At 44.1% G+C, this 14,245-nt stretch overlaps 1 protein-coding gene across 2 annotated transcripts in view; it reads right to left on the bottom strand.

Annotated features, from left to right (window-relative positions):
- Positions 1–13,740, bottom strand: part of LOC146042500 (uncharacterized) — a 33,438-nt gene extending 19,698 nt beyond the window's left edge. The window contains exons 1-4 of one of the 2 annotated variants that reach the window (XM_083162528.1): positions 13,527–13,740; positions 8,442–8,685; positions 2,832–3,875; positions 1,302–1,513 (exon numbers count right to left, since the gene is read on the bottom strand). In XM_083162528.1, coding sequence (XP_083018654.1) covers positions 1,302–1,513; positions 2,832–3,818 — 1,199 coding nt within the window. In that variant the 5' untranslated portion in view covers positions 3,819–3,875; positions 8,442–8,685; positions 13,527–13,740. The remainder of the gene's footprint in view (positions 1–1,301; positions 1,514–2,831; positions 3,876–8,441; positions 8,686–13,526) is intronic. The other variant, XM_083162529.1, reaches the window with a different exon arrangement.
- Positions 13,741–14,245: the final 505 nt, after the last annotated feature.

The following is a 14,245-nucleotide window of genomic DNA, read 5'->3' as shown; positions in this document are numbered from 1 at the left end:
TCTCTCACTATATAGGGCACAAGCACTTGTGTGCTATATGCAGCAACTCTAAGAGGGAAATATATAAGTGCGGATGAGAGCCGCTCAACTGTACATATGTATATAGAAATGGTGTAAATACTTTGTTTGATATGTTTTGCAATCGTTTACATATTCTTTTGACCAATGATTAGACCCTGATCACTTGACACTAAGTGATAACACCCAGAACATCGATGGTGATGTGTTTGTTGGGGTATATGATGGTCAACTATTTATGATTTATCAATTATCGGCAAAACATCAAATTATTTCAAACGATATTTCTCCAAACTATTATACCAGTATCTGCTTAAACTAATTTAAGAATTTGCAAGGTTTTTTTATAGAAAAAACTTTTTTTATTCTTTTTGAAAAAATTAAAAATACAAATGTATTAACAGAATAGTTCCAATTTGGGGGATCTAGAGTGCACCCCACCCGAGTTTATTTTTGTTGTAAATATGACTTGCCATAACTCGGGGGTGCACCACTGAACATCAATTGCACAACAAATAGACTAATTTAAGATAGGTCGAAGTTTGATGTTTAATAGTGAATTTCATCATTAATTATAATCCGTTATATCCCCCAACTTAATATTTATCATTAAATATTCCTTAATATTAGTGCAGTTTCCCTAATCCATTTCGTTTTAGAGCTGTAATCATTAGGTCAATCCTTATCAAGTTCCACAGATATGCTAATACACCAGGCTATCCCCCCCTCCTTCATGCAGCCTATTGGGGGATGTAGTGTACTGATGAATTGCAGCATATAGGGGGCACATTTGCAGCCACAGGGACCACGGATGGATGTTACATAGTCAGCGACCATCGAATGATGGCCAAGGAGCCCGCATATAAAAGTGACAATGAAGTCACTTATAAATGCATGATCGCTCAGAAATCAGAAACATCGACCACACCCAATAACCCGGGTAGACCAACCCAGCAATTCGACCTGGGTTATAAGAAAGGTTAAACTTGGGTCATCCTCTGTAAAATGGGTGTCGTGGGTTTAATGTGATAGCGCTGGACCCAGGATCCATGTCTGATCCGGCATAGTGTTTCCCAAAGTGGGTGCTGCAGAGCACTTGCAAGGGTGCAACTTAATTAGTACCTGAGTGATTCTGATTAAACCAACTGTGCTGAAGCCTGGATATCACTAAAACCTGCACTGCTGGCGTGCCTTGAGGACCGTGGTTGGGAATGCCTGCCATAGACTGAATAAAGCCCCACTCCCTGTTTGTATTAGCGAAACGCAAACACTAAAAAAGGTACCTGGTGTAACTGCTGCACCCGAGGTTTACCATACTGTACTTCAGTGACTGCATCAGGCTGGGGCTCATGTCTTCACTGCCCAGGGCCACAAAATTGCGTATGACAAATATAATCTTTTGTTCTTCGCACCAAAAGTTCAGAAAGGACCAAAAATCATCCCAGCTGTAAAACTCCATTTGCTCCAACTCATTCTTCTTATTCTCACATTCTTGCTAAAATACAAAGAACACATTAAGAGCTTATTGTTAGGCCACAAAGAAACAACCATCAACCACGTATGGCTTGAATTCCAAAGAAGAACAATTTATGTTGTACCATTCTCCCAATAGGGCTCACTGAACTATACATAGGAAGAAAACACAAACTCCACACAGATGCAACCATCGCTCCAGTGTATGGACCACATGTAAAAGATGATAAAACAAAAAAACAACAACCCTATTGCAGTTCGTATATTCCGAATTTTTATACATATCCCCAGGTCTATTGCTATTGTAGCTGACATACATCTTTACCCCCTCCCTCAGTTGTCTCTTCAGTCCAACCTCCATCTATCTCTATCCACACACTCCTAACTAATGTATCTCAGACCAATTGCTTAAAGTTCTCTCTGGCCTCATTCCGTGTCTCTCCAGCCCCAGCCCTCAATGTTCTCTTTCCAGTGTCATTCCCCACCATGTGTATCCCCAACTTCATTCTCCCCTCCCCACCCGTACTCAAGGGGACAACCTGGCGAGTTATGTCAGTCTACAGACATTCAAGACTAGCAGCAATCCAGGTGTGGTATAGCTCACAGACAATAGGTCAACACCAAAAGATACACATCAATTACATTCGTTAGACATTGACAAAAGTAATGACAAGTAAAATGTCGACATGAAAAATCAATGTGTGTACATAGGTGTGCTGCTGAGGTCACCACGCCTTGGTCACAATGCCTCACTGTGCTCGGCACACTATTCTCTTTTCCCTCTAAGCCTACTGGGATGGTAAAGTATGTACAAGTCAGTTTGAAAAAGTCGAATATCGGGATAATGAGGGGCAGATTTATTAAGCTTGGAGAAGAGATAAACTGGAGATAAAGCGGAGAAAAGGTAAAAGGAGATAAAGCACAGCCAATCAGCTCCCAACTGTCTTTTTCAAACACAGCTGATTGGCTGTGCTTTATCTCCTTTTACCTTTTCTCCGCTTTATCTTCAGTTTATCTCTTCTCCAAGCTTAATAAATCTGCCCCTGAGTGCATTGGCATGTCTAAGTTACGTCAAAGTCCAACTAACGCAGACCTAATTTTTGTCAGTGTCTAACTAACACAGACCTAACTTCTTTTGTCAATGTCTAACTTTTGCAGGTCTAACGCAGAAATATCTATTGTTAATATCTAACTAATGCAGGTATACCTTTTGGTGTCGACCTATTGAATGTGACTAGACGTTGTCAGATGTCTGGAACACTCACCCAAACTGGAACATCTAAGCAGAATATGACATGGGAAATTAACTCATCAATTCCTAGATAATCTCTGAATGATACCTGAACAGGAGCACTTGTAGAAGTGTCAGGCACAGGCGGGGAAGCCTCTTCAAGTAAAGAATCTGGCACACTCTTCAATTCATAGGTTTCACGCAGAATCACACGCAGGCACTGATACAGAGAGGGTAAGATCCCCATTTTTGAGGAAAGCGTGTAATGCAGAGATGCCACGTAGGCATAGACCGATTTGTCTGTTCTTAGCCTTTTGCTGTCCTTTGTGCACCACACTTTCCTGCTCGGGTGCCACGTGTCAAAGTAGTACTGGAAAAATTCAGCAGGGCACGCCGCCTTCAGGTCATTGAGGTGGCGATTGTACACTTTGAGGGAGCGTGCGTTGAACATGCTTTGCAAAATAGTCTTAATCTGGGCCTGGGTAGCAGATGGAAGAGGAGCGGTTTTCAGTTCCAAAACTCTCAAAATGAGCAGCATGCAATACCTCACCGACGTGTTCGGTAGCAGCATGGTCAGGTCCAGAGAATCGTCAATCTCTGGATGTATTATAATGGATTTAATCTGCAATTTCATTTTTGGTATACTCTGTAGAACAGACACGATAAGAAACCTTAGTGTATCTTGGTTGTTCGTTTTCGATATGCAGCTAGCGCACACCTTCCAGCCAGATTCCTCCTCACAGGAAACGCTGTACAGGTTCAGCCCAGGCCCGATATTGCTCAGGAGATCCACATAAAGATGCTCAGGGGATTTCTGCGCCAGCTGCTGCATGGAGGACGACATGATAAAGATATTCTTCACCAGTACGCTGTCTTCCACAAACACCAGTTTTATTTTGGCAGTCGGGTCGTAAACAAAGAAACTGTCCAGTTCCTCCAAGACCTTGGTGTGATCTTTGAGAAGGTTTGAGGCGATCTTTAAAAGCCTTGACAAATCGTTGCGATCCAGGAACTTTCTCGATATATCGTTGGATATTTGGGCAATTCCTGCAAGACTGAGACATCGGGCTTTCTTGGTCTCCGGTTGGAGAGCCATGTTGGGTAATTCACACGACTGCAATCAATCTGGGTTTTTCCGTCTGTACTTTTCTTCCTAGATGAAAAAGAGTTCAACGACAGATGTCACATATACGTAAAGAGCGGTTTAAAACGTTCACTGCTACTTATTACACAACACAAAGAGTGGTATTTAATTGTTATACTGCGCCTGATCTCCTTTATAAAATGACGAGAGATCGTAAGGTGAAATTCAATTGATTTTTTTTTTCATGTATTGTGCTCATTATAGTCAGGTTTAGTCACTCATTTGAGCATTTCAACTCAACACCCCAGGGGATAGAAAGCTGAAATGCTGGTGGAAAACAACTGAATACCATCCAAAGGGTAACTTTCCCTTTAAGTTGAAAAAGAAACCTGAAATGTTTTGATATAGTGTAAATACACTCTAGGGGCCTTATTCAGATCTGATCGCAGTACAAATTTGTTCTCAAAATGGACATAACCCTGTGCACCGCAGGTGGGGCAGATGTAACACGTGCAGAGAGAGTTAGATTTGTGGGTACTCTTTACCTAGATCGGCGCCCATCGCATGCCATATGATGCGACCGATGCGATGCCCGCGATTTTACATAGAAATGCATGTTAAAATGTAAATCGCATCGGTCGCATCGCATGCGGCCAAAAAACCGCATGCGATGTGACCGACGCGATTACCGCGATTTTACATAGGGAACAATGTTAAATGGCCCAATTGACCCGATTTTACATAGGGAACAATGTTAAATGGCCCACAGACCCCAAATAGCCACCCTGAAGTGTGAAATGGCCCCCCAATTGTTAACGCCACCCCACGATCAACGTCAACCCGAAGCGTGGCAAGAGCATCGAGCCCGCGAGGGGCGGCGGTACGCGTCCTCCGACCTTTTCATACCCCCACTATCCACGTCGGCGTGGAGTTGAGAATAGAAAGTTTGGCGAGCGCAGCGAGCCACCGAGCCCGAAGCGTGGCGAGTGTAGCGAGCCCAGCGAGGGGAGGCGGATACCTGTGAAGGTATCCGCGTCCGCTCGCCACGCTTCGGGCTCGGTGCGCTTGCCACACTTTCTATTCTCAACTCCACACCGACGTGGATAGTGGGGGTATTAAAAGGTCGGAGGACGCGTACTGCCGCCGCTCGCCACGCTTTGGGTTGATGTTGATCGTGGGGTGGCGTTAACAATTGGGGGGGCCATTTCACACTTCAGGGTGGCTATTTGGGGTCTGTGGGCCATTTAACATTGTTCCCTATGTAAAATCGGGTCAATTGGGCCATTTAACATTGTTCCCTATGTAAAATCGCGGTAATCGCGTCGGTCGCATCACATGCGATTTTTTGGCCGCATGCGATGCAACCGACGCGATTTTTTACCTTGCGATGCCTAAGATCAAAATTGTGGGCGCCGTTCTAGGTAAAGAGTACCGATTTGGGTGAGTTATTTGGTTTCTGTGCAGGGTAAATACTGGCTGCATTATTTTTACACTGCAATTTAGATTTGAGTTTCAACACACCCCACTCAAATTGAACTCTCTCTCTCTCTGCACATTACATCTGCCCCACCTGCAGCTCCCAAAGCTATACTGGAAATCGATATAACAAAATGAAATCTATTGGAGAGAGCGCATTTATACCAGTTCGTTTAGAACATTATTGAATTGTCCAGATAATACAAGCAGCATATTCACCTCTCTAGAAAGTTGAAACAATTGTATCCATTTGATTTTTAATTTGTATCTAAATAGAGTAAATACTTACTTAATAATTTACTCTATTTGGACACTAATTAAAAATCAAATGGATAAAATAGTTTCAACTTTCTAGAGAGGTGAACATGCAGCTTGTGAGTATGGACATTTTCACAGAGATTGGTATAGGACTATGCTCAAACATTATACATGTGTAAGATATATGCATTATGTTTTATTAACCCCTTAAGTGGTATGGCCGGAAATTTTCCAGGCTCAGCTGCGCTGCCCCGGAAAATTTCCGGGCATACCACAGATATGAAATAGGTGCGCACCAGTGGTGTCCAGGTGTGCACCACTGGCAAACCACCTCTTGAGCCCCCCATTACATCCCCCAGCCCCCCCAATCACCTGTGCCGGAGCTCTTCTAACCCCTGCCGCTCCCCCAGCCTCTAGCCGCCATTCATTTTGCAGCAATGACATAGGCGGCTCGGGGGGACTCGGGAGCACTCAGGCGCCCGGTCCTCCCGAGCCGCCGCAAAACATCCCCAAGCCTGGCGCCTGTGTGATGACTAACAGGCAGCTGGGGCAGCGGTGGCGAAGGTGAGGGGAGCTCCTAATGATTTGTGGTGGGTTTTGCTGGGGCAGGAAAACCTGCTTTGGTAGGTTTGTCCTGCCCCAGCAAAACCCACCACTCAAGGGGTTAATATAATGAGATTTTACAATACATTTTATAAATGAACTGGTATAAATGCGCTCTCTCCAATTGATTTCATGTTATGAACACATTTGTACTGCGATCAGATCTGACTAATGACCTGTGGGTAGATGTATGAAGCCGTGATAACGGAGAACTGAGCCACAGGAAAATTGGCCCATGGCAACCAATCAGCTGCTCTGTATAATTTTATATTATGCAAATTAAAGATGTTACTTCAGTGCTGATTGGATGCCATGGGCCACTTCTCCCTTATCACTGCTTCATACATCTACCCCTATATCTCCTACAATATATTATGTGCGTGGTACCACTGTCTTATTCAATTTGTACATTCTAGGGATGAGTCTGGGGTGAGGGCCCCCTAAGTTGGTGGGTCATCATATTGTAATTATTTTTCTTTTACCAATGTAACACTTAACACCTAATTATTACCTCTCACCTATGTAACACTTTCAACACATAGATGCTACTTCTTACTGATGCAGCACCTTTCCTGTACTGGCCGGGTTGGGGGGGGGGGGGGGGGGGGGGGTGTCGTACCCTGGACTGGAACTTTAGTGTTAGGGAACAACCTGGTGAGGTCACCTGTTCGCAGATCAAGCAACCCCCCATAAGTCACCAATGTTTGACTGCCATCATAAAGCTGACCATGCCAACAGTAATGAAATGCAGACATGCTAGAACATCATCGCATCATTCTTGGTGGCCAAGCACTACGGTGGCTTTTCCTGGTGGCTGTAACGGCATATCTGTGGTACCTGCAGTCACTGGGACTTTCCAGTCAGACCCCCGATCGATCCTATTTCGCCTGCAACTCTACAGCGTATGCCTAACCCTAACCAACCCAGGCCCCACCCTCCGGCTGCTGAACCCTAATAACACAAATGTTACTGATGACCTGAAGTACAGTGAAAAGCCATGTGGCTCCGAAACCACTACAGTAGTTTCCAGGTTCTGCATACTGCCAAATTTTATTTGCAGAGTTATTAAACCCAAGGGGGCATAAATGACATCAAAGCATACATTAGTATATAAACAATATTCATTTAAAAACATAAAAAAAAAAGGCAGCTTTCATTTAATCCCTGACCCCTCACCATTCCGGTAAGAATATGAAAAGCAGCATGAACTATTTTTGCATTTCTTGCAGACTGAAATCTATTTCTGTAAAAAAAAAAAAGTAAAAAAGGGAAGTTCACAGTAATAATGCTACTAAGCTCAATGCTTACAACCACCTACCCTCTCCCATTCTGGATTATCCTGTGTTACCAACAGTCACTTTGCCATGCCCATGGTAGTCCAATGCGGCACCTTGTCATTAATAAAAATACCATCCCTGCCAGGCACAAAGCTAGAGTGTACTGCATCCCCCTGCAAAATATAAATGCGTTCCCTACTACAAATATGTCCTCTTGACAGGTCACTTTACAATGCTTCATATACTAAAATGTGTTGGCCGGGCCGACAGAAAGCAATTCAGGCTGCAAAACACTTCCCCCATGGACAGCAAATTCTTTGGCTCACCCCAGAAGGCGAGAGACTCTAGATTTGGGGGAAAGGGCAGCCCATAAAGGTCTTACCCAACCAAACTACACAAAGACCCTTACTCAGATCTTATTGCAGTACAAATTTGTTTGAAAAATGGGCAAAACAGTGTGCACTGCAGGTGGGGCAGATGTAACATGTGCAGAGAGTTAAATTTGGGTGGGGTGTGTTGAAACTGAAATCTAAATTGCAGTGTAAAAATAATGCAGCCAGTATTCACCCTGCACAGAAACAATATAACTCACACAAATCTAACTCTGCACATGTTACATCTGCCCCACCTGCAGTGCACATGGTTTTTCCCCAAAAATTTGTACTGCAATCAGATCTGAATAAAGGCCAAAGGGAAGATTAGCAAATAAATAAAAAACACATTGGGTAGTTAAACCCCTTCAGTGGTGGGTTTTTCGGGGGTTGTGCTACCAGATGGTGCACCAATGAAGGCTCCACTGGCTCAAACCTAGATATCAGTGGCATGCACAGAAATATTCTGGAGGTAGCCAGCGCCGGCAGAGCAGCTCAGCCAATTCTGCTTGCCATCTAAGGAGGACAATCGCTGCGTGTGTAGGCCCCATTACATTTGGGTCTACACGTTTATACAGCTCCATGTTGTATGTACTACTGCAGGAGAAATGTACCCTTTTATTGTTTTATGATCTTCACTTCATAAATACCTTTAGAAGGAAGTCCTGTGAATCTCTGTCGCAGTCCTGGCTTGGTATCGCTTTAGAACGCAGTACTGGCGGAGGAAGGGATCCCTGCAGTTACATCACAGCTGTGTACAGTGATTGTGGCATTAATGACACCTCACATCATCCATAGCAACGGTGCAAGTATTACAGGAGCCCCTAACAGAAGAGGTCTCTCCGCTGTGACATCACCACAAGCTTCTAACGTTTAGATCCCGAGAGGTAACACCTGTAGGGGAGGAAACACCAAAATGGAATTTAAAATGGGAAAGGGCTGACTACACGAGTCACAAGGCTGCATAGCATGGTGCTACTCACCACAGCCATAATAAGTATTGAGGTGCCCATACAAGGTGCGATGTGCTCTGTGCTTTTTAAACTAGATCGCATCTAGTTCAAAACACATATGATGTGCTAAAGCAGCGAGCATTTGGAACTAGATGCGATAGGATGTGCGCATCGTATATCTGAAAGGGACAGTCACATGAGCACTTGGAACCAGAAGCCAGACTGGAGATGCAGGGAGAAAGTCAAAGACCACCAGGTACAGTTCATGTCGATACTTCATCTGTGTAGAAGCATGTCAACAGTTTGATCATGTCAACATTCCCATGTTGACCTGACGACTATCTAAATGCCAATGGAAGATGAATACCAGACCCATGGAAGTGACTGAACGGATCACATTCTCCACTAAAGCTCTCAGTAGTAGAAACACCATGCAGAAAAATACAATTCTCTTCAAATCCAGAAAATGTCTGGAATACCGTATTCGGCACCTGCCAACATCATGGCACATGGGTGGGTAAGAGAAATCTAAGTAGTATTCACAATAGGCTGCATTAGCAGGGCGGCCATTTTTAAAGGGCAAAATGATAAAACAGCCTGCACATGGATGGCATGTAGTCACATTACAGGACGTGCTTGGGGGGGGAAGCCCAGCACCTCCATAGGCACTGGCCACGCCCCCTTGGTGACGCCATCAGCTGAAACACACCCCAGTAGTGACGTAGAGGGAGCCGGACCACCCTTTTTGTGTGGGAATGCACTGCCCCGTAGTATACGGTCAATAGGTCAACCCTACTCAGGTAGACATGCATTGGGTCGACAGTACTTCGGTCAACACCTGAAATAGGTTGACACGGCAAAGGTCTACAGGGTCAGAAGATCAACACAAGCATTAGGTTGAAAATTGGAAGGTCAACAGACAAATGGTCGGCATGAGTTTTTCACCTTTCTTTTTTGCAGACAGGTGGTATTTCATGCCCTATCATCCACTAGGGCGTGGTGGGCAAATAAAATAGTGATCTGTTTGCAAGGAGCCATGGGAGGATACGCAGTGTCCAGGGCGACATTTGGGACAAAAAAAAAAAAAAAAACTTGAAAAGCCCTCGTCGACCATCCCATTTTCAATATAATGCCTGCATTGACCTTCCAACCCACGACGACCTATGTCAGGAGTCAACCAAATGAATGTCGACCGAATGACCCTTGCCCGCATTTTAGCGGGAGCACTTCTAAACACTGGGACTAGAACTGAAATATTAAACTTGTAGATAAACCCACATACAAGAGTACTAAACCCTAGCAGGCATAAGACTATGGCTCCATCATTGAGAGTGAAATGTAGTCACGCAAGAAACTCTTTGCTCTTTTTTTGGGACACTCAACTTATAAACCTAAATGTGTGACATACATTATTAGTAAGAATAAAAGTTTTTCATCACATTAACATAACATTCTCTAAGTGGGTCAGATGTATTAAGCCTGGTGAAGAGATAAAGTATAGATCAAGTGGAAGGCGATAATGCACCAGTCAATCAACTGTGTTTGAAAAATGACAGTTGGGAGTTGGTTGGCTGGAGTGTTATCTCCACTTTATCTCTTCACCAGGCTGAATACATTAGCCCCACATGTATTGTACCGGAAGCGTCTCATACTGTACATATCAGACTCTCCTTAGGAGCAGACCCAAGAGTAAACAACTCAACCTCACATATAGGTTTGGGGTCTGCTCACACATCCTTCACTACCCATAGGGTACATGACACACAGCAGGTACCCCAACCTTGACCATTACCTCTCACTACACTTTAATTACAAGTTATTTACGGTATTACCTATGAATCTGTACCTGCAACACTGTTGTATAAAGCAGATGTATGTAAGTTGTGTAAATGAATCTACTAGGTTTATCCAGAACAAACAGTTTGGGATAGAGTTTACATATTTTGCACCTCGGGTTGTTGACCATTGTGTCACAAGATTGCTCAGATTGACTGTATTCTCATGTTTCGGACCAGACAAGGGCAGTACGGATGGTGTAATGGTTAGCATTACTGCCTCACAGCACTGAGGTCATGGGTTTGATTCCCACCATGGCCTTAACTGTGCGGCGTTTGTATATTCTCCCCGTGCTTGCATGGGATTCCTTTGGGTGCTCCAGGTTTCCTCCCACAATCCAAGAGTATACTGGTAGGCTAATTGGCTGCCAACAAATTAACCCTAGAGTGGCTGTGTACATGTGGTAGGGAATATAGATTATAAGCTCCACAGGGGCAGGGACTGATGTGAATGTTCAAATAGTCTCTGTAGAACTGCTGCGGAATATGTATGCGCTATATAAATAACTGCTAATAAATACATAAATAAAATTAATATTAAAATTGTACTATTTCTGGTTCTATGGTTTTAAGTTTCTTTTATTTTATGTATTGCTACTTTAAGTCTTCACCTTAGTGGTTTTTCTTTGTTTAAGACTTGAATATTTTATTATTACCATGTAATATTTTAATACACTGGGAGCTATTCAAGCCCAGACAGTCCGATACCCGTGCAGTTTTAGCTCAGCTCGACAGCTGGAATTCAATGTTCTGGCTGTCGAGTGTCGGAAAGTGAACGTGTTGGCAAAAAGCCGCGGATTGTCAAAAAACAGCTGCAAATTCGACAATCCGCGGCCGTTTCCGACAAAACTGAACTGACTTGTTTAAAGTCATATCTGTTTTGTCGGAATCAGACTTCAATGCTGTCGGGAACGGCAGCATTCAATAGGTAGTGGAGGCTAAGATTGAATACCCCACATAGTGTTCGCGCTAGGCTGTTTTAGCACCCTGTCCAATATGTAAAGTAATTTGGGGCTAAGCAGCATATTAGTTTTAATTGCAAACACCTTGCCAAACTACTATCCATACAATATTTAAAGGGCAAAGTTCACCTTGTCCCTTTAATGACACCCTACTAAAACAGCATGCTGATGACTTTCTGGTGCAGCATGAATAGATGCCGTAAGCATGGCATTTACTCACATTAAATACAGACTTTGGGGGAAGCCCTGCACCACTGTAGGTGCTAGGGACTTTGATGGACAACCCCAATTAGTGACACCGCCTGGGCTGCACCAGTTCCATGTCAGGCCACGACCCCTTGCAATGTGTCCCCGCAAGCCCAGCGTCCTGCCTGCATCAGGTTCTAGCTGGAACACTAAATACATATTGATATACGTTCTGTTACCTACATGTAAATTAACAGTAAGTTGTATGCCCCAGAAAAGGAGATAACTTTTAATTTTATACTACAGTGTTCTCTGACAACTACGATACTGCATTCAATGAACTGGTGCATTAAGGCCCCCATCGCACTGAAGCCTACGAGTTGCACCGATTGGAGAAGCAATCCTCGAGATTCTAAACCAGGCTGTGGACAGGTCCTGGGTCAGACAAACCTGGGTGCTTCCCGAGTGAGACCCTGCTAGATACCCAAGTCACTTAACACAGGTAGAGCCATTCCCACTGATCGAAATCCCAGGTTGTTGCACATTCATGTGCAGTAACTCAGATTTACCAGTCAGTGGAAAAGTGCTATAAGTCTCAACAGCCGGAGTCACGCTCATCGTTACTGCCCCAATAACCATGTGCGAATTGGTGCGCCTGACTCGCTCCCACGGTTCATAGGAAAACATTGAGTGGCGGTGTTGCAGCTTTGTGATTCTGCGCTGTGGGTGAGATTTTGGCAAAAAAACAAGCACGTTCGGCCAAATCTCAGATATATCCGTATCTAACCCACAAATCAATATAGTTTCTCTTCCCAACTCAAATTGTTTCCTCTGCTGCAACTTACCACTAGAACACACTCCCTTCCATACTCTCCACCCCTATATAAATCTTCAAACAGCCTCTCGACCAACTTCTTTATCAAAGCCATCCAACTCTCATCCTAACCCACTGCTCCGTTCCCCTCTGTGTCACCTGCCTGCCCCTCCCCTTTAGATTGTAAACTGTCATAAGCAAGGCCATCTCCCCCCTTATGTGCTTTCCTTCCCACATTCATACCATCATCTCCAACTGCCAACAATGGCACTTAACTCCTGGGTACTACTGCTCATGCACCAATGTTTATAAACCTTGTACATGTTCAGTACTGTACACTTTCCCCCCTTGTTTTGTTTATACAGTTTCTGTTTACTTTCAAGGTCCTGCAGAATCCTTCTGACCCCATGTAGAAGATGACAATATTTAAATACATACATACATCTAAACAATGTCAAGTAAAAGCATCACAGCAGGCCATTTAAACCTATAATAAACAAATATGATAAAACAGGAAGGAGCTGGGTGCCACAAGTGAGGGCTAGGAGAGCCACATGAGATCACTGCGATAACAAGAGATCAACATTCAGTTAAATACATTGGAAACCACACTTCAGTGTAATCAGATCGCGCTCAGAGGTAAGGATTGCGCTAGTTACTATAACATCAGGTTTATAATGCATATTAATTACATTAAAAAAAATTGGATTGCTAAAAATTAAACAAAAAAAAAATATGTAAAAAAAAAGTTTAAAATAAATTCAAGTAACACTTGCACATGGCACTATAGTTAAAGTAATATACAGGCACGATGGGCTTCATATAACCAACAGCACAAAGCTGCAAGTGTCAAAAAAAAGTGAAGTTTGCTACTTGGGACTTAAATGCAGCTATAAGGTCACTATGATGGCTGTGGGGAACACAAAGCCCCCCGTATGGGGTGTACAGGGAGGCAACACCCAGAAGGTGATTATGGTAAACTCACAGCAGGAGACGCTTGGGGGTACATAGGTCGCCGCCAGCACCAGAAACACAGGGCTCGGAGTCACGAGGTCACATCTCAGGATCGCTTCCCGGTGCACAGACAACTTTCCTATTCATTAGCTTCTTCCGGTGAGTGACGTCAGCATCCTGCGACACCCGGAGCGTCTCACATCATCACTACAGAGAGGATCTGTGGCCACCTAGCGGCCGAGCTAGACATTACGAATAGATGGAAACTGTAAACGTCATCAGGTGGCGACAACGTTGTAGTTCAATAGGGTAAACGATATATTAAAAAACGGTCTTCATGCCGGTGTGCAGGAACCATTTTTTTGAAGAATTTTATTATAGCAAAACATACATTCAATTATAAACATACTTGCCTACCTGACCCTCTCCATGCGGGAGAAAATGCTCTGTTTCTGGACTTCCCTGGTAATGTATGATTGCCATCACCTGTGGGGAGCTAGGTTAAGGTGTTTCACCGCAGGTGATGGTAACCATAGATTACCAGGGAAGTCCAGGAGCATAGCATTTTCTCCCGCATGGAGAGGGTCAGGTAGGCAAGTATGATTATACGGATTCAGTATGAAATCCCGGCAGTCGGGATCCCGGCGTTCAAAATCCCGACGCCGGACTCCCGACCGCCGAAATCCCGACAGGGGGGGGGGGCGTGGATTGCCCCCCCTTGTGGGCCCGGTGTATCGCTCGCCACGCTAA

The sequence above is a fragment of the Crinia signifera genome, chromosome 19 (genome assembly GCF_055691185.1).
Source record: "Crinia signifera chromosome 19, ASM5569118v1, whole genome shotgun sequence".
Classification (NCBI taxonomy): Eukaryota; Metazoa; Chordata; class Amphibia; order Anura; family Myobatrachidae; genus Crinia; species Crinia signifera.
The sequence above is the reverse complement of the archived record's forward strand: the minus strand, read 5'-3'. Positions and strand labels throughout refer to the sequence as shown.